Source organism: Rutilus rutilus (assembly GCF_951802725.1).
Source record: "Rutilus rutilus genome assembly, chromosome: 2".
NCBI classification, from domain to species: domain Eukaryota; kingdom Metazoa; phylum Chordata; class Actinopteri; order Cypriniformes; family Leuciscidae; genus Rutilus; species Rutilus rutilus.
In genome coordinates, this window is record NC_140210.1 from 59427461 (window position 1) to 59448516 (window position 21056).

Here is a 21056-nt window from a genome sequence, read left to right on the forward strand (position 1 = left end):
CACTGCAACTGACTTGAAAGTATACATTTGATGAAGTGCTCTGAAATAAGCTGATGGTTATTTTCATACTAAAATAGATCTTGCTCCAGAGTTCTATTTCCTGCTTACGGTTCCATAACACTCACCACTTTACCTATGCATGTATGTATGGATGAATGTGTGTATGTATGTTTGTTTGTTTAGTTTAGTTATGTTTGTGATTTAGTTAATAAAACTTTATGAATTTGATTTCTGATCCTCTGTTTGCATACAAAGTCCCTTTTACGATCTTGATCTTGTTACATGCTCTAAGTGCTGTACAGGCTAAGGAATAATTATTTTTCAGTGACCATGAAAAATACACACTTTTTCTTAGAATAAATGAATAATCAAAGAGTTCGTTGGAACTGATTAATTGGTTGTAATATTAATTTGGCTTACCTCAAAGTTAATCTAATTAACTGACCCAAATATTAATAATTAATCAGAATTGGTAATTATGAATTATTATTAATATTTGCCCTTTGAGCTAATATCGTTACAATTACTATCCTTGATATACTAACATAGGTCATTTCATGTATGTAGACTCTAGTGTGTGGATTGAGTTGCTGCACTTCCCACCACACGCAATTTACATAATCAATGCAGGAAGGCTTGAAAGGACAGTGTTATTATTGAAAGCCGTTCTCTCTGTTTGGATTCTTTTGCCTGTAGATTTATTAAAGATTACCTTTGTCTTCATCATCGTGTTCGCGAGTGTCCTACAACACAGCACTGTGACAGCGGCGTTTCATTTCTGAATCTGCGATTTGGACGAATCGGGTGAACCAATGATTATATGGACCATTCATAAAGATGGTTCATTCCTGAATGAATCAGCCGTTTGAACAAAACAAACGAATGAATGAATGATCACCCTACCTCAGTTAGCTTGTTTATTTGTCACATGGTTTCTAATTTAATTATTCATTGTTTTCAGCTGTTAGTTAATTAAAGAACCTAATTAGTTCTCTTTGTTTTCTCCCAGTATAAATCTGCCTGTGTTTCAGTCTTCTGTTGTCGGTTCTCGTTAAGGTTTGTTCTGAGTTTGGTTTAGGTTTTCCTTGTATTAGTAAAGTCTGTTTGAATGGATTATCTTCCTCTTGCCTTCTGCCTGCACCACACTTAGGAAATGTGACAAATTCAATGAATTAAAGCTGCAGTCGGCAAGTCTGGCAGATTGGGTTGACGTAGCCAAAATTTTGAATGTTTACAACTCTCATGTCCCTCCCCCACTACCAACGAGCACCCGCCCATCGTCAGTGCGTGTGTACCTGATTTTCTGTGAACGCGTCCGTCTCTTCAGCATCGATCAACACCATGGACTCGGAGGTAGGTTGCCCTGGCTAATCTATCCATAGATAGCAATAACAGAGGAATTGGATGCTTGTTAGTAGATTTTCTCTCCGCCATCACGCTTCGTACAATCTTCAGGCGAACTTCAGGCGTGTCGTGTGCATGTGATATTGTAACGTGCGCGTCTGCGCGAGGGAGAGGGGATCTGTGGCGTGTGCACGAACTGTGATTGACAGTCAGATCTCACACCCCCCTGCGCTGATTGGACCCGATAATCCGGGAGCGGTGGATTTTTGCAAAACAAATAACACGCTCCAGGTGGAGTTAGAAGCTCGGGTTTTTTTCTAAAACCACCTTATTTATGTTGTTCTGTCGGATTATAGTGTCGATTTCACTGAATATTAGGGGTGTAACGATTCATCAACTACATCGATGTATCGATTTATATTCCTACGATCCAACTGGATCGATCTGTGCTCGGCAAGTTGGCCTTCCGGACGACATATATCGATCTAATATCGTTTTAAAAGGTAATGAATCGATTGTATCGATACTAGGAAATAGCGCATTGGATTTAAGCACGTTAGACTTTATATGGATGTTTTTTCTTTGCACTTTTAATGATAAAGGCGTTAAACGTTACTCGATTCAGTCTGCCTATCTGTGTCGTCGTCGCCATGCGTGACGCGCCAGCAGCAGCGCAAAGACAACAAGCAGCGCAAAGTCTCTCGCCTCAGAAAAACGGACTGTCCTGTCCTCTCAGCCGCTGTACTGCAGTAGCGCACACTCTTCAATTGCACGCGCAAATGCGCCGGAGCGCGCTGTATCACTTCACTAAAGCGCAAAAGAAATACGAGCATGCAACGTCGTAAATTAGTAAGTTAAGAAATAAAAGTAAAATACCAATATATTACGTTATTGGTACGTCATGTGTGTTGCTATTTATCAGGAGCAGTTTCCATGTTTCTTTACCAGTTCTTCTAAGTATTGTGTATCACCATGGTAGCCTAATTGTTGTTTGTTTCCATAACAAAATGCCACTTACTGGTTTTGTATATTTTTATATGACTGGTGGCTCATACCAAGATTGTATTAACAAAAACTAGTTTGGGACTGCTATTTAATAGCTTAACCTCGCAGTGCCTACTGTCTATCAGTATTTGTCATATTCTTAAAAAAAAATTGTTAAGTAAAGGGGGACAGAACTTGTGTGTCAACAATTTTTGTGTAAACAAATGTATTATAATAGGCTTATATAATTCCTAAAAAGGTGGGTCGCGGCTTGATGACCATGGGGAAATGTGGGTCCCATGGCCAAACTATTCAAAACATCATTCTATGTTGTGATAATCGTAATTAATAATCACAATTACAATTTCAAGGGAATAATCAACAATTATCATTTTTGTCATAATCGTTCAGTCCTACTTATTAAAATAAAATGTGAATGCATTTTACATTAATTGTTGTTTACTTGTTTGTTTATATCTATAATTAATTGATACCTGATTCCCTTACAAGAATTTTTGGCTAAAAAGTTACTGAATCGATTTCAAGTCACTGAATCGTTTCGGATCGTATCGTTCTAAATGAACCAATATCGTCCTTGAATCGTATCGACAACCATGAATCGCGAATCGAATCGAATCGTTGTTAAAACGAATCGTTACACCCCTACTGAATATGATCAAAATTTTTTTGCAGACGGCAGCTTTAATCATTAAGACATTTACCTGTCTGCCTTGCTGCTGGTTTGCGTCTGTGAGATCTGTATAGCTTTCTATTTTGAACCTCTATTTACTATCATTTCTTGTTGTTTATATTGTTAAATATAACTTACTCATCATGTATTAGATATTCATGATACAGTCTTGCCACCTATCAGAGAGCAGTGAAGGAAGCTAAAGGACAGTATCTTTCCAATCTCATCAATAGCAACAGCCACCGCCCTGGAATCCTGTTCAGCACTATTAATTCTGTCATAAATCCGGTGTCTGTTGCTTTGAATGATGTATCTGAAAATACATGCAATGCATTCAAACAATACTTTTTGGACAAGGTTTTGTCTGTTAGGCAAACCATTACACAAGCCCCTGCTGTTGTTATGTCCTCCCGAGCGGCGCAATGTGTGCTGGAGAACTTTGAGGCAGTTACTCTTGTGGACCTCAAAAAAGCTGTGCTGTTCCTGCCAGGATTTTGAAGGAGGTTATTGACATCATAGGTCCCCTCCTTGTCTCCTTCATAAACAGCTGTCTTAGTTTGGGAACTGTTCCCACTGCTCTCAAACACGCTATTGTTAGACCGCTGCTCAAGAGACCCAACCTTGATCCCTCCATACTGTCCAACTTCTGCCCAATATCTCACCTGTCACTTCTGTCTAAGTTGATGGAGAAGCTTGTTTTGTCCCAGCTTCAGTCTCACCTCCAACTGCATGTCATTGGTGATAAATTTCAGTCCGGTTTCAGGTCTAGACATAGCACCGAATCAGCGTTACTGAGGGTCAATAATTACGTTCTTGGAGCCCTGGACAGTAAAAGCTCTGTGGTTTTGGTGTTACTGGACCTGACCGCTGCATTTGACACCGTGGATCATGCCATCATCATCTCCCGTCTTCAACATCCTGCTGGTCTGCAGGGCGCGGTGCTCAATTGGTTCTCTTCATATCTCACTAACAGAACTTTTTCAGTAATGCTTAATGACTTTTCCTCCTCAGCTGCCCCCCTGTCATCCGGTGTGCCTCAAGGATCCATTCTTGGTCCTATTCTGTTTTCACTTTATATGCTGCCACTTGGTCAACTCATCTCCAATCACAACGTTCAATTTCATTTCTATGCAGACAACCTCCAGATCTACCTTCCTGTGATTCTGAGCAATCGTTCTGCGCTGGACCCTCTCCATAACTGCCTTCAGGACATCAAACAGTGGCTTTTGGCTTTCATCTAAATGAAGGAAAGACTGAGTACATCCTGTTCAGCCCGGACTCACCCAACAGTTCTCTCAGTTTTGGTCCTCTAACACCTCAGTTTGCACCCACTGTGCGTAACCTAGGTGTTATTTTTGACAAAAGTATGCAGTATAACAAACAGATTAGTGCAGTTGTGAGGGCGAGCTTTTACCAGCTAAGGCTCCTCAGTAAGGTAAAACCTTTCTTGTCAAGAGCTGACCTTGAAAAAGCCATTCATGCCTTCATCAGCTCGAGGATATACTACTGCAATGCCCTCTACACTGGACTTAATCAATCACTTCTCAATCGGCTTCAACTGGTACAAAACGCGGCAGCACACCTTCTCTTCAACACCTCCAAACGCTCACACATCACCCCAGTCCTCCGCTCGCTCCACTGGCTCCCGGTGCGATTTAGGGTGGAGTATAAGATCCTGCTGTTTGTGTTCAAGGCCATCAATGGTCTGGCTCCGGCTTACCTCGCCGAATTAGTAACGGTCTACCAACCAGCCAGAACTCTGCACTCCTCTGAACACACCTCTCTGGTCATTCCCAAGTTCAAATATAAAAAGTTTGGAGGCCGGTCATTTGCCATCCAGGGCCCAAAGCTGTGGAACGCACTTCAAGCACACCTACGAAGCATCACCGTGTTGAGTGTTTTTAAATCACAGTTGAAAACACATCTATTCAGACAAGCTTTTAACACGTAGCCTCTCACTCGACTGCTATTTTTAAGTACATTTATGTTTTTATATATTGTTGTCTATTGATGTTTTTACTGGAAAGCGCCTTGTGCACCTTCTGGTTGTTGTAAGGCGCTCTACAAATAAAATTTTATTTGATTTTGATTTGAAGAGTGCAAGGCCTTTAGATACTGCTTTGGATGCAACTAGCTTAGTGAACTCTGTACATTGATCATCGGTTCCGGCTGAAGTAGAGCCCGTGCAGCAGGGCAACTGGGTGACCGTGAGACGATGTAGACATGGGACAAAACACAGCTCTTCTGTTCAGATTACAATAACAAATAGATTCTCCCTACTGAGAGAAACACCCACTGAGAATCCTGTTGAATGTGCCCTAGTTATTGGCAATTCTATTATCCCTCCTGGGATGGTGCTGCTCTTCTCTCTAGTGATATGGCACATAGTATTAGAGCTCAAACATGTCAATCTGGGGCTCAGGTCAGGAAGCAGACAGACTGGCTAAACCGACCATCTGCTAGCTGTCTCACGTCACAGAGGTCAGATAAATCCCATCACATAGAGCCTCTTTCACCTAGATTTAATCATATAGAGACTGTGTCTGTTCCCCGAATTAGGAAATACAAAAAACTTCCAAACCCATTTAAGGGTGACAATTTTATTGATGTTCAACAAGATATAATACAGATGAACAAATGATAAAGCTTGGGTTGCTGAATATTCGATCCCTTACTTTAAAAGCACTTATTGTTAATGATATGATTACAGATTATAACCTAGAAGTGTTGTGTTTGACAGAAACCTGGCTAAAACCAGGCGATTACATTACTTTAAATGAGTTTGAGATTTGTGCTGGCTACTGTATACAGGCCACCAGGGCACCATACAGACTTTATCAAAGAATTTGCTGACTTTCTATCAGAGTTAGTACTGGCTGCAGATAAAGTCCTAATTGTTGGTGATTTTAATATACTTGTAGGTAATGAAAAAGATTCATTGGGATTGGCATTTAAAGACATTCTAAACTCTATTGGAGTTAGACAACATGTGTCAGGACTCACTCATTGTCAACATCATACTTTAGATCTAATATTATCACACGGAATAAATGTTGATGCTGTTGAAATTCTGCAGCAGAGCGAAGACATTTCAGATCATTATCTAGTCTCGTGTAAACTCCATTTAGCCAAGGTTGAAAAAGCCAACTCAGTGTTACAAATATGTTAGAACTATCACTTCTGCCACTAAAGATTGCTTTATTAATAATATTCCTGATCAGTTTCATCATCTCAGCATCCCAGATAGCTTAGAAGAACTCGATATTGCGACAGAAACTTTGGATTTTTCCAGCACTTTAGTCACAGTTGCTCCTTTGCACTTAAAGAAGATTAAAGAAAATAGTTCAATGCCGTGGTACAACGAGCACACTCAGCCCCTTAAGAGAGCAGCCAGAAAAATGGAGCGCAACTGGAAAAAAAAATATTTAAAAAAATAGACATTTTTTCGAATTCCATGGAGAGAGAGCACAACAAAAATGAAACATCACTGAACTTACTTAAGCTGGACTGTGACACTATTTTCTTCTGGAAACAAACTTTGTTGCATTATTTTCCTGTTATCTCTGTAAAGCTGCATTGAAACTATCTGCATTGTAAAAAGTGCTATTTAAATAAATGCTACTTGACTTGACTGCCACCTACTGGCAGTTTTAGTTTCTTATTTAGAGCATAATCTCATTAAAAAATAATAATTTCATATTTCAATATGCACCAGCAGCCATATCACGCTGTAGCCCAATACTGGTTGCCCACTGAAGCTAAGTAGGGCTGAGCCTGGTCAGTACCTGGATAGGAGACCTCCTGAGAAAATCAGGTTGCTGCTGGAGGAGGTGTTAGTGAGGCCAGTAGGGGGTGCTCACCCTGTGGTCTGTGTGGGTCCTAACACCCCAGTATAGTGACGGGGACACAATACTGTCAAAAGAGCACCATCCTTTGGATGAGACGTTAAACTGAGGTCTTGACTCGGTGGTTATTAAAAATCCCATGGCACTTGGGAAAGAGTGGGGGTGTAACCCCGGTGTCCTGGCCACATTCCACCCATTGGCCCTTACCAATCATGGCCTCCTAAAAATCCCCATCCACTGAATTGGCTCTATCACTCTCTCTCCTCTCCACCTATATCTGGTGTGTGGTGAGCGCACTGGCGCCGTTGTTCTGTGGCTGCCATCGCATAATCCAGGTAGATGCTGCACAGTGGTGGTGGTTGAGGAGAGATTCCCTGATATGATTGTAAAGCGCTTTGGGTGTACAGTATTACAACATTAAAGGTATAGTTCATCCAAAAATTAAAATTCAGTCATCATTTACTCAACCTCATGATAAAAAAATATGTATAATAAAGTCTATGCTGAATCAAATATTTCTTTCTGAAACTACTTTTTGTAATGTCTATTGATGCTTTACACAATGACTTACAATTATCTATTTCTTAGCCAAATTTGATGTGCGTGTAATTAATTAATCGCCACATCATGTAATTAATTTGATAAAAAAATTTAACTGCTTGACAGCCCTATTCAATATATTGGTAATAAATACATTCTATGAGAGTTTATTGCTCTACATCCGAATGAGAGTAACCAACTTGTGGTCAGATCACCTGAGGCAGATCTTAATACCAGGTATAAACCGGATCTCTTATTGTCCCACATACTTGAGTATCTGCAGTGAGCAGTTTGGATCCATCCATTTGTCAGAGAGCAGCTTGACTCCTGATTCTCCTGGGTGATTGAAGCTCAGATCCAGCTCTCTCAGGTGTGATGGGTTTGAACTCAAAGCTGAAGAAACATAACCACAGCCTTCCTCTGTCACCATACAGCCAGACAACCTACAGACACACACAGTCAGATCATCTACAAAAACACACATGACAGGCAGACTGTAAATAATCTCTTATATGTGCTTATTTCAATTTCAGCGGACAAATATATACATTTCTCAAGGAAGAAATTCTTCTTTACAATAAAACAAAAACATATGCGTCAATACAGAGACAGCATTATAACCCATCATGTCTGTCAATGGTCATGGAAATTCAAAACTCAAGCTTTTAAAGCTTTTCCATCACATATATATATATATATATATATATATATATATATATATATATATATATATATATAGTGTAATATGTCAACTCAATCATCAACTGTAAGTGGCTCTGGTTTTAGCCATTTCTTTGTAATTACTTTTTTACTGGCTGCCAGAAGAATTAAAATCAGTTTCTTATCAATGTTATTCCACCCATCAAAAGAACTATTAGCCAGATATAAACATTCACACTTGAAAGGAATCATCACCTCAAAAACAGCTTCCAAATTTACTTTAATCCCTTGCCAAAACTAGGTTAATTTCTGACACTCCCCAAAAATATGATAATGGTTAGATTCCCTTTTCCCACATAATCTCCAACAGCTAGCACCTGTCCCTTTGTATCTTTTCTGTGTTGGTGTGGTAAATCTCTTATATATTCTTAAATACCTCAGAATCTGAAGCTGACAGTTTGGCCTCTTCAGTCCTTCAGAAATAATCTTCACTCCTGAATCCTGCAGGTCATTGTTCGTCAGGTCCAGCTCTCTCAAGTGTGAGGGGTTTGAACTCAAAGCTGAAGAAACATAACCACAGCCTTCCTCTGTCACCATACAGCCAGACAACCTACAGACACACACACAGTCAGATCATCTACAAAAACACACATGACAGGCAGACTGTAAATAATCTCTTATATGTGCTTATTTCAATTTCAGCGGACAAATATATACATTTCTCAAGGAAGAAATTCTTCTTTACAATAAAACAAAAACATAGGCCTATGCGTCAATACAGAGACAGCATTATAACCCATCATGTCTGTCAATGGTCATGGAAATTCAAAACTCAAGCTTTTAAAGCTTTTCCATCACACATATATATATATATATATATATATATATATATATATATATAGTGTAATATGTCAACTCAATCATCAACTGTAAGTGGCTCTGGTTTTAGCCATTTCTTTGTAATTACTTTTTTACTGGCTGCCAGAAGAATTAACATCAGTTTCTTATCAATGTTATTCCACCCATCAAAAGAACTATTAGCCAGATATAAACATTCACACTTGAAAGGAATCATCACCTCAAAAACAGCTTCCAAATTTACTTTAATCCCTTGCCAAAACTAGGTTAATTTCTGACACTCCCCAAAAATATGATAATGGTTAGATTCCCTTTTCCCACATAATCTCCAACAGCTAGCACCTGTCCCTTTGTATCTTTTCTGTGTTGGTGTGGTAAATCTCTTATATATTCTTAAATACCTCAGAATCTGAAGCTGACAGTTTGGCCTCTTCAGTCCTTCAGAAATAATCTTCACTCCTGAATCCTGCAGGTCATTGTTCGTCAGGTCCAGCTCTCTCAAGTGTGAGGGGTTTGAACTCAGAGCTGAAGACACATAACCACAGCCTTCCTCTGTCACCATACAGCCAGACAACCTACAGACACACACAGTCAGACCATCTACAAACACACATCAACATTATGACCAGCAGACTGTAAATAATCTCTCATATGTTCTTACATACCTTAGTATCTGCAGTTGACAGTGTGGGCTTTTCAGTCCTTCAGAGAGCAGCTTCACTCTTGGCTCCTGTAGGTCATTGTTACTCAGGTCCAGCTCTCTCAGGACACAGTTCGAGGATTGTAGAGCTGATGACACAATTTCACAATCCTGACCAGTGAGATTACAGCCAACAAGACTAGAAGAGAGTAAATACAGCACAATAAATTGGGGTTCAGGGTGCTTTTCTTTAAAGTGGCAGCAGTTGCACCTTAAAAACTAGAAAAACATAGATAAATAATTGACAATACAAAGATAAAATAAAGTCAAATATTGTGATATATGTGGTCATTGTGGAGAAGTAGTCAACATTGGTGGATGAACAGCTTGACACTCACTGACCATAGGGTTCCCTTGTCCATAGCATAACCTAGTTATTCCAAACTGAGAAGTATTTATAACAAAAAAGTAAATATATACAAAAAAAACTAAAACAAAATTTCAAGTAGATAAAGGATTTCCAAGATATAATGTAGAACGAATCTGTTTCACATGGAATTGGGCTGTGAGGTCAAAGACTGTCACTTTCGGCTCTGACCACATCCCCAGGTGAAGTCACAGGTCCATCATCCCCAGAGGCCTTGAGTCTCCAACTTCAACCCCTAGATGGGGTCAACTCAGAGTAACATTATATGAGATACTGAATTATAACATTCATAAAGTAATCCTATTTTAGTCAAAATAAACTGTACGTCCTACAGTGGTCAAATAGAAAAAGCCACAATTTAAAAATAGCATTTACATTTCAAAATTCTCTCAGTCCACACTAGCGGTTTTAAAAAATTGTCTGTCTACACTAAATCATCTAAAAATGCTTAAACCTTTTACAGCATCAGCATAAAACGACATAAAAACTCAATAATATGGCTCCAGATCAAAATGCAAATTATTACCATATTTCCTGTCCTACATGATATTTTTCAACATGGAAGAGCATGGAAGAGCAACACTTGGAAGAGCATCTTCAAAAAGCTGTTTTTGCTGAACAAAAACACTTTCTCAGTGTAGAGTAGAAACATTTGTTTTGAAATGTATACAGATTAATATGGTCGCAGCCTAAACCCGAGTAAACAAGTCATCCACTCTTCGAGGCGTGGGTTTGTCTTCAAAAACAAAGCTGTAAAAGGAGTGATCAATTCCTTGGAATCGCTGATCGATTGCTCCTGTCTGCCTTGTTGCTTCTGCTGCTGTTTGCGTTGGTGTGCATCTGAAAGTTTTGTATATCTTTCTGTTTTGAATCATTATTTACTATCATTCCTTGTTCTTTATACTGCTAAATATAACTTACTCAACATCACACATTAACCTGACATAGCTAGCTTCAATCTAAATCGTTATTGCTAGCACAACACGCTAGTAATTCGCTAGCCTGTTAGTGTGCCATCCGCGCGCTCTTTATTTATTTATTTTTCTCGCACGCACTTGCGCCTTTTACGAGTCCATCAAACAACTTAGGTGAGTAGGATCAGTCAACAAACACGGTAAGTCATGTCATCTTCTCCTCTTATTGTTACTTGCACCTCATGTAACATGTTTAGCATATCCTTCTCTGTCAGCACAGGATTTACATGTGATAAATGCAGGGAGATAGTAAAGCTGACGGGGAAGATTTCAGAACTAAAGACACGCATCCAAACTTTAATCGAGGATAGTAAGAATGCAAGGGCTTTAGATGCTGCTTTGGATGCGACTAGCTTAGTGAACTCTGTACATTGTTCGGTTCTGGCTGAAGTAGAGCCCATGCAGCAGGGCAACTGGGCGACGGTGAGAAGCTATAGTCGCGGGACAAAACACCGCTCTTCCATTCCGATAACAACATTAAACAGGTTCCCCCCACTCAGTGAAACACCCACTGAGAATCCTGTTGATTGTGTCCTAGTTATTGGCGATTCTATTACATGGAACGTGAAAATAGAGACACCAGCCACCATAGTCACATGTTTGCCGGGAGCCAGAGCGCCTGACATCAAAGCAAATTTAAAAGTGCTGGCAAATGCTAATTGTAAATTCTCTAAGATTATTATTCACGTCGGCACAAATGATGTTCGACTCCGCCAGTCGGAGATCACCAAAATTAATATTAAAGAGGTGTGTGAACTTGCAAGTACGATGTCAGGCACTGTAATTTGCTCTGGCCCCCTTCCTGTTCACAGGAGTGATGAGATAGTCAGTAGATTGTGTTCACTCAATGGCTGGCTGTTGAAGTGGTGTCCGCAAAATAATATAGAATTCATAGACAATTGGAACAGTTTTTGGGGCAGACCTGACCTGTTGAAAAGAGATGGTATTCAACCCTCCTGGGATGGTGCTGCTCTTCTCTCTAGTAATTTGGCTCATAGTCTGACAATCTGGGGCTCAGGTTAGGAAGCAGACAGACTGGCTTAACTGACCGTCTGCTAGCTGTCTCACATCACCAAGGTCAGATAAATCCCATCACATAGACACTCTTTCACCTAGCTATCATCACATAGAGACTGTGTCTGTTCCCCGAATTTGGAAATCCAAAACACGTTTAAATTAAGGTTAAAATTTTTATTGATGTTCAACAAATAAAAAACAGCTATAATACAGATGAGCAAATGATAAAGCTTGGGTTGCTGAATATTCGATCCCTTACTTCAAAAGCACTTATTGTTAATGATATGATTAGGGGTGCACCGATCCGATACTAGGATCGGATATCGGCCGCGATACTGATAAAATAGCTGGATCGGGGATCGGAAAAAATAACAGATCCACGGGCCGATCCAGGTTTTTTTTTTCTTTCTTTTTTTCTCGTCGTCGCAGCAGAACCTACGTCATTCGTCAGCTTCACGCGTGTCGCATGCTAGAAGCAACATGGAGCGAGCCAGAGGCCGTTTCTCAATATCAAGTACGCAAACTTCGGACTTGCGTCCTCCTTGGTAGTTCGGACTTGCCAAGTTCGACTCAGGAGAACGAACTCCCGAGGACGAGAGGACGCGAGTCCGGTTATTCTGCAAATGGAACAGCATGCGTTCTTGATCGCGTCACTCAGCTCGCTCTGGCTACTCCGGTAATCTCTTTATGTATATTTTAGCCGAAAATAAAACGAAGTATGTTATACAACACCACTCTACCTCTTTTCATTTAAAAAAAAAAATCTTAAACATATTAATGGCCACATAAATGTGGTTCAGGCAAACGCGTACATTGATTATCTTTACTGCATATTAACAACACGAAATATAAAACACAACCCTGCTTCTTTTTGTTTTCATTTTTAAAAATATGAAACATAATGATCATTAAAACTGACATTTAAATTTGCCATTGCTGATTAAGTGAGCATTCACAGGTCATGTTTGTGATGGTGGTGTGACACACATTACAATGTTTGGTTATTATTATTTGTATGTGTGATCAAGTTGTTGTTCGACCAACTTTTTATTTTTTTATTCTCAGGTTCAGCTGCTATGTTGCATTTTAAATTCCTGTTGCAGGACTTTGCACTTTATATTTTTACATGTTTACAATTTTTGGAAACACAGTTTTTTTGTTTCCACCGCTACATTTTAATTTGATTTTTTTTACATTTATTTAAAGAAGTTTGATTATATTCTATGTTCGATTTGAATGCACAATTGTTTTTTAAATAAATAAGAATACAACACATTACATACATCTGTTATTTTGTCTTAGTTATGTTTAGTTAGTAAAGTCTGGTGCCTTTAGTCTCTTCAAGGAAGGTATAAGGTGGAAGGTATACAGTTTATTATTAATTCAACTATAGTATCGGATCGGTATCGGGTATCGACAGATACACAAAGCCCAGGCATCGGTATCGGTATCGGGACTGAAAAAGTCGGATCGGTGCACCCCTAGATATGATTTCAGATAATAACCTAGATGTGCTGTGTTTGACAGAAACCTGGCTAAAACCAAATGATTACATCACTTTAAATGAGTCCACCCCACAAGATTACTGTTATAAACATGAACCTCATCTGAAATGCAAAGGGAGAGGTGTCGCTGTAATTTATAGTAATATTTTCAAAATCACTAAGAAATCTAGTTTTAAATATACTTCTTTTGAAGGGGTGGGTGCTTAATGTAAAAATATATAGTGTAAATGACAAATCACATTTGAAATTTGTGCTGGCTACTGTAAACAGGCCACCAGGGCACCATACAGACTTTGTTGGTGATTTTAATATACTTGTAGGTAATGAAAAAGATGCATTGGGATTGGCATTTAAAGACATTCTGAACTCTATTGGAGTTAGAAAACACATGTCAGGACCTACTCATTGTCGTAATCATACTCAAGATCTAATATTATCACACAGAATAAATGTTGGTGCCGTTGAAATTCTGCAGCAGAGCGATGACATCTCAGATCATTATCTAGTCTTGTGTAAATTACATTTAGCCAAGGCTGCAAAGCCGACTCCGTGTTACAAATATGTGAGACCTATCACTTCTGTCACTAAAGATTGCTTTATTAATAATATTCCTGATCAGTTTCATCATCTCAGCATCCCAGATAGCTTAGAAGAACTCGATACTGCAACAGAAACTTTTAACTCTCTCTTTTCCAGCACTTTAGACACAGTTGCTCCGTTGCTCTTAAAGAAGATTAAAGAAAATAGTCCAACGCCGTGGTACAACGAGCACACTCAGGCCCTTAAGAGAGCAGCCAGAAAAATGGAGCGCAACTGGAAGAAAACAGAGAGGAAGAATTCGCTAAACTCATTAAATCATCTAAACCAACAACATGTATGTTAGACCCCATACCGACTAAGCTACTGAAAGAGATGCTTCCAGAGGTAATAGATCCTCTTCTTACTATCATTAATTCATCTTTGTCTCTAGGAAACGTACCGAAAACCTTCAAGCTGGCTATGATTAAACCGCTTGTTAAAAAAACGCAACTTGATCCTACAAAATTAGTCAATTTCAGGCCGATCTCGAATCTACCCTTTCTGTCAAAGATACTAGAAAAGGCAGTATCTTCACAACTATGTTCCTTTTTAGAAAAAAAAGATATCTACAAGGATTTTCAGTCAGGATTTAGACCGTACCAATAAGACAGCTCTCATTAGAGTCACAAATTATTTGCTCTTATCATCCGGTGGTTGATGGTTGTGTCTCTCTATTGGTGTTACTCAATCTAAAGTGCTGCATTTGACACTATTAACCACAACATTCTTTTAAATAGACTTGAAAATTATGTTGGCATTAGTGGAATTGCATTAGCATGGTTTAAAATCATACTTATCTGACCGTTATCAGTTTGTAGCAGTAAATAAAGAGATGTCATATCGATCACAAGTTCAGTATGGCGTACCACAAGGCTCAGTACTAGGCCCACTGCTGTTCACTCTGTACATGCTACCATTAGGAGATATCATTAGGAAGCATGGAATTAGCTTTCACTGTTATGCCGATGATACTCAGCTCTAAATTTCCTCACAACCTAATGAAAAAAAACCAATTCACAAAATTAACGGAATGCATAGCTGATAAAAAAGATTGGATGACTAGTAATTTCCAACTACTAAATTCTGAAAAAACAGAGATTCTAATTATTGGACAAAAAAAACTTCCTCACGTAATAGAATACTAGAATACTAGAATACTGTCTAACACTGGATGGCTGCTCTGTTAAGTCTTCGTCGTCGGTTAGGAACCTGGGTGTGGTCTTTGATACCAATTTTTCATTTGAAAGTCACGTGTCTAGTATCTGTAAAACCGCATTTTTCCATATGCTCTCATCGACAAATGCGGAACAATTAGTTAATGCGTTCATGACCTCAAGGCTAGATTATTGTAATGCTCTACAGGGTGGTTGCCCTGCACGCTTAAATAAACAAACTACAGCTAGTTCAAAATGCAGCAGCTCGAGTTCTTACCAGAACCAGGAAGTATGACCATATTAGCCCGGTTCTGTCAACACTGCATTGGCTCCCTATTAAACATTGTATACATTTTAAAATATTGATGATTACTTACAAAGCACTAAATGGTTTAGCTCCGCAGTACTTGAGCGAGCTCTTAACGCATTATAGTCCTTCACATCTATTGTGATCTCAAAATTCCGGCCAGTTGATAATACCTAGAATATCAAAATCGACTGCTGGCGGTAGATCCTTCTCCTATTTAGCTCCAAAACTTTGGAACAGTCTTCCTAACATTGTCCGGGAAGCAGACACACTCTGTCAGTTCAAAGCTAGACTAAAAACACATCTCTTTGACCTAGCATACACATAATACATTATAGACTTCTATAATTCAATGTTAGACTGCATAGATCAGGTCAGCCAGAACTGGAACCACTTCCCATTAATCCTGATGTACTCGTTACATCATAAGAAGAATGGCATCTATGCTAATTTTTGTGTTTTTGTTTATCCCAAGGTTTTCCCGCAGCCTATATCCAGATCTGATGAAGGACCTGCACCTGGACCCGATGTCTTAGCGGGGGTGCTAAAATGCCAACTAGTTTCTCCTTATGGAGGATCCCTTTACCACTCTACAGATAAAGCGTTGTCGGGAAAATTCGGTTTGCGTATCTACCCCGAAGTGATAAAATTCTGTATCAAAAATGTTAAGGCCAGACAAGTAGTTTTTTAAGGCTTGGTTTGTAGGGAATTACAAACCTGCGCACATATATTCAAACTAGAGATGCACCGATTGATCGGCTGGTGACCGGAATTGGCCGATTTTCACGTGATCGGCCATGACCGGCGACCGGCCGGTCAGTCTGACATATGCCGATTTTATGCCGGTCAAATGCACTCGGGCGCCGCATGATTAACCTTTTGAGCGGTACGGTCTCATATATGAGATTTGTATGTCTGTGCCCCTGAGAGTACGGTGCGGTGCCACATTTAGATGTTCAGTGACGTCGCATAACTGCCAGATTCAAACTGTGCTTTCGCGCGTTGGCTGCCTGGCGCTGAGCCAGAGTCGGACGCGTTCAGCGCTGTTATGGCACAACTAAGCAGTGTTTTCAACCTCATAATGTTTATTAATGTTTGTTATATGTAGGTTTCAGATATTTAAATACACAAGCACGATTAAAACAATACATTTGGAGTTTGTAAAACACACACTGATGTCTGTGGAAGCAGCAATAACAATCTATTCAAATATAATTTGCCGACATGTGTGTTATTCATATCAGACAAACATAGTGGAAGTAACTATAAAGTTTACTCTATTCTTCTCAGTTCACCGGCCACTTTCTTGCATTTATTTCGGAGAAACTGATGAATTCACGTGCTGTAAATCCGACTGACAGGACAACATTGCGGCGCCCATCTCATTATAGATCAAGATTAAAGGTTTTTAAACGACCACTCACTTACACGTATTTGAGAATCGGAATATCAGATAGGCTAGTTGATGACATGGTAAGCAAGTTTGTGAATATTTTGAATAAAAAAGGAAAAGTGAAATAAAAGCGACACATCTGTCATACAGTTTTATTGTGGCTGCGGTGTATCGCGTGACGCGTCGCCATGGAAACATTAAAGGGAACGTTCGCGAAAAAACTCACTCGGGGGGTGGGGGTGTCAGTTAGAATATTTTAAACTTACGCGTGAAAGGGTTAAAGAAAAGATGGAAAATAAATATTTGTGTGTGCTGTAAAGTGGTTAGAAAAAAATTAAATCGGAATCGGCAGGTCAAACTCAGTGAAAAATCGGAAATCGGAATCGGCCTAGAAAATTGTAATCGGTGCATCTCTAATTCAAACGCGCATACCAATAGACTGAACTCTTAATACGCATGTGCACGCCATAAGCGTTCTCACAGGTTTCGCGTTTAAAGTCTGTGTAGAGTTTCCTGTTAAAACGGTGTCGTGGTAGCGGCCCCTAAGTTAATAACTAATGATCGTTGTGACGGAAGTGAATCAAACAAATTAACTTTAGCTGGAAAATAACTTCATTTAAGAACTGATTTAACTTCATTTAAGACCCGATGAATGAGTCGGTACAGTGTGCACATATCGCCGGGATTATAATCATCCGGTCTAAAGTGAACGCTACACACTACCGCGTTTTTCAAAGCAGAAGCAGAAGTGAAGTCCTGTCTCTTACCCTGCACAAAACACACACAGGCACTGAAGATCGCACCGTCCTTTTTCTTATTCGGAAACCTGTGGACTCGATGTCCTGACAGGCCATAATTCACAATCATTTACCACGACGATGATTAATTGAAATACAGTAACCAGCGAAAACACACTGAATCATGACCGCTCCAACAGAATACCAACCTACTCTGCACTGAGTGAACGCAGAGCCGGCAAACGACTCCCTCATGTGACGTCATATGACGCGATGGTGAAAAAAGGCGTTTTTTCAACACGGTCAAGAAAACTGTCATGTTTTCTACTAAATTTGTGCCCTTATGTCTTGCAAAACAATTTTTAATCCTGCATTTACTTTTCATATGGTATTTTCATACAAGGTTATATTCATTTTGAAAAAAGAAAAAAACCTGCAAGATGCCCTTTAAGAAACACTTAGATTTTTTCAAATAATTTCAATAAATCATATTCCCATTCACTCCAGCGATAAATTTTAAAATTAAACTAAATTCTATTTAATTTAGAACTTTAACATTTTTAGGCATGAACTAATTCCAATCCCTAATGCCAAAATGTTTTCTTTGTTCATCAAGTAATTTACTGGTCAGGCATTATTGTTAACTCGCAAGACAGTAAGGAGAATGACAATTTGATGGATAATTTAATTTAAATATATGTATTCATTCCGCCGTCACATCCGAACGCGAAATGCTGCTTGGGTAGTTTCAAGATACTGCTGGCAGCCATATCACCCTGTAGCCCAAGACTGGTTGCCCACTGAAGCTAAGCAGGGCTGAGCCTGGTTAGTCCTTGGATGGGAGACCTTCTGAGATCCAACGCCGGATACTTTTATAGGTTACGTCCGTGGATCACGGCTGAACGCGTCTTCAACACTCACTTACAAACATTTTTCTCCTATCGTGCGTCTACTCTACACCCATACCACAAAAAAAAAAACCGGATTATATGCCGTCATCTGTTAAAATGGCGAATATATCAGATGTAAGTAGTCTACCTTTTGGTGCAGGTGAGGACACATTTGAGCTGCACGCGGTGCAGTCTGAGCTGGAAGCTGTTGAGAAACAGATCCACGACCTTTTAGTAAAACAAGCCGAGCTGATAGACCGCTGTTTAGCTCTTGAAACATCACGCGCCGATGCACACAAATCAGTGATTAACGTTACTAACCCGCTGACTCCGATCTCGTCTACTCCGTGCGTTTCTCAGCATCGGTCGCGATCAGCCATGGTCTCGTTCACTCCGGCTCCAACACGCCACCACGAAGCCTGGATGGTTCCGCGGAAGACGCGAGTCAGGTCTAGACCAAGACTCTCTCCGACCCTCCCGGTTTTCGAGATATCCACCCAAAACCGCTTCTCCCCTCTCTGCGAAACGGAACGCGATGCTGTGATCATCGGCGATTCCATCGTTCGGCACGTACGCGCAACGTTAGGTAAAAGTAAGGTGCACAGTCACTGCTTTCCTGGTGCTCGTGTTTCTGAAATCGCTGCTCACGTACCCGAGATTCTGAACGGTGACGTGCGCGTCGGAACTGTGGTCTTGCACACGGGAGCGAACGACATCAGGCTGCGCCAGACGGAGGTTCTGAAGAAAGACTTCAGGAATCTGATCGATACGGTACGCAGCACATCGCCTGATATAACGATCATTGTGTCAGGACCGCTTCCCACGTATCGACTAGGACATGAAAAGTTTAGTAGATTATTCGCGCTAAATTAATGGTTAACGTCATGGTGTAATGAACAGAAACTGCTCTTTGTAAATATTTGGAATCTGTTTTGGGAGCGTCCTAGGCTTTTCCGTGCTGATGGCTTACACCCAAGCAGATTCGGAGCGGATCTTCTGTCGGATAACATCTCCAAAATATTAAATACCTTTTGACTAGTAACCAAAAGTCCAAATCATAGTCTCTGCTGCACCAAATTAACTGATATAAATACTAGTGTAGAACATTGCATAGAAATTGTGTCTATTCCTCGTTTAGTGCGATCAAATAATAAATCTACTGCAGGATCTAGGAAAAATCTAATTGTTATTAAAACAGAAAATGTTGCTATTAGTAAACAAAAACAATTTCTAAAGCTAGATCTTCTAAACATTAGATCACTCACACCTAAGGCAGTTATTGTAAATGAAATAGTCACAGATAATAGCATCGATGTACTTTGCCTTACTGAAACCTGGCTTAAACCAAATGATTATTTTGGTCTAAATGAGTCTACTCCATCAGGATACTCCTATAAGCATGAGCCCCGTCTGATTGGTCGTGGCGGCGGTATTGCAACAATCTATAGAGATTTTCTTAGTGTTACTCAGAAAACGGGTTATAAGTTTATTTCGTTTGAAGTACTTGTACTAAATGTTACGCTCTTAGATGTTAGAAAAACATCCCTATTATCTTTAGCCTTGGCTACCGTATATAGACCGCCAGGGCCTTACGCTGATTTCCTAAAAGAGTTCGCAGATTTTCTCTCAGACCTATTGGTCAATGTCGATAAAGCTTTAATTGTTGGAGATTTTAACATACACATAGATAATCAAAATGATGCGTTAGGGACTGCATTTATAGATTTATTAAACTCCTTTGGGGTTAAGCAAAACGTTACCGGACCAACTCATCGTTTTAATCATACACTCGATTTAATTATATCACATGGAACCGATCCAACCGATATAGATATCATTCCACAAAGTGATGATGTAACTGACCATTACATGGTAACTTGCATATTACGTACCCCTGTAATATTTCATGCTGCGCCGCGTTATCGATTAGGCAGAACAATTCTTCCATCCACCATAGATAATTTCTCAAATTGCTTATCTGATCTGTCTCAGCTGCTCAGTGAACCCAAACAAACAGATGTACTAGAAGAACTAACTGGCACTATGAGCACCATTCTCTCTGGAAAATTGGATATTGTTGGACCCATTAGACTAAAAAAGGTCTGAGAGAAAAGTAAAGCACCATGGTACAACAATACTACGCATGATCTAAAGAGAGAAACCCGTAATTTAGAGCGTAAATGGAAACAAACTAATTCAGATGTTTTTAGAATCGCGTGGAAAGACAGTATGTCACGTTATAAAAAGGCCCTAAAAGCAGCCAGGGCTGAGCACCTCCGCAAACTAATAGAAAATAACCAAAACAATCCTAGGTTTTTATTTAACACCGTGGCTAGACTAACAAATAAACAAGCGTCACCTGAACAAAATATTCCGTTACAGTTTAGTAGTAATGATTTCATGAATTTTTTCACTGAGAAAATAGAAAACATCAGAACCACAATTGTAAACGTTCAATCCTCAATCGCGCCTTATAACTCAGCCTCAATTATCACCCCGCAAGAATGATTA

At 39.6% G+C, this 21056-nt stretch overlaps 1 protein-coding gene across 1 annotated transcript in view; it reads right to left on the bottom strand.

Moving 5' to 3' along the window:
• Nucleotides 1–21056, bottom strand: part of LOC311286306 (NACHT, LRR and PYD domains-containing protein 1 homolog) — a 50556-nt gene that overhangs the window by 6838 nt on the left and 22662 nt on the right. The window contains exons 5-8 of the mRNA XM_084402445.1: nt 9588–9761; nt 9324–9497; nt 8501–8674; nt 7674–7847 (exon numbers count right to left, since the gene is read on the bottom strand). Of these exons, the coding sequence (XP_084258571.1) occupies nt 7674–7847; nt 8501–8674; nt 9324–9497; nt 9588–9761 (696 nt within the window). The remainder of the gene's footprint in view (nt 1–7673; nt 7848–8500; nt 8675–9323; nt 9498–9587; nt 9762–21056) is intronic.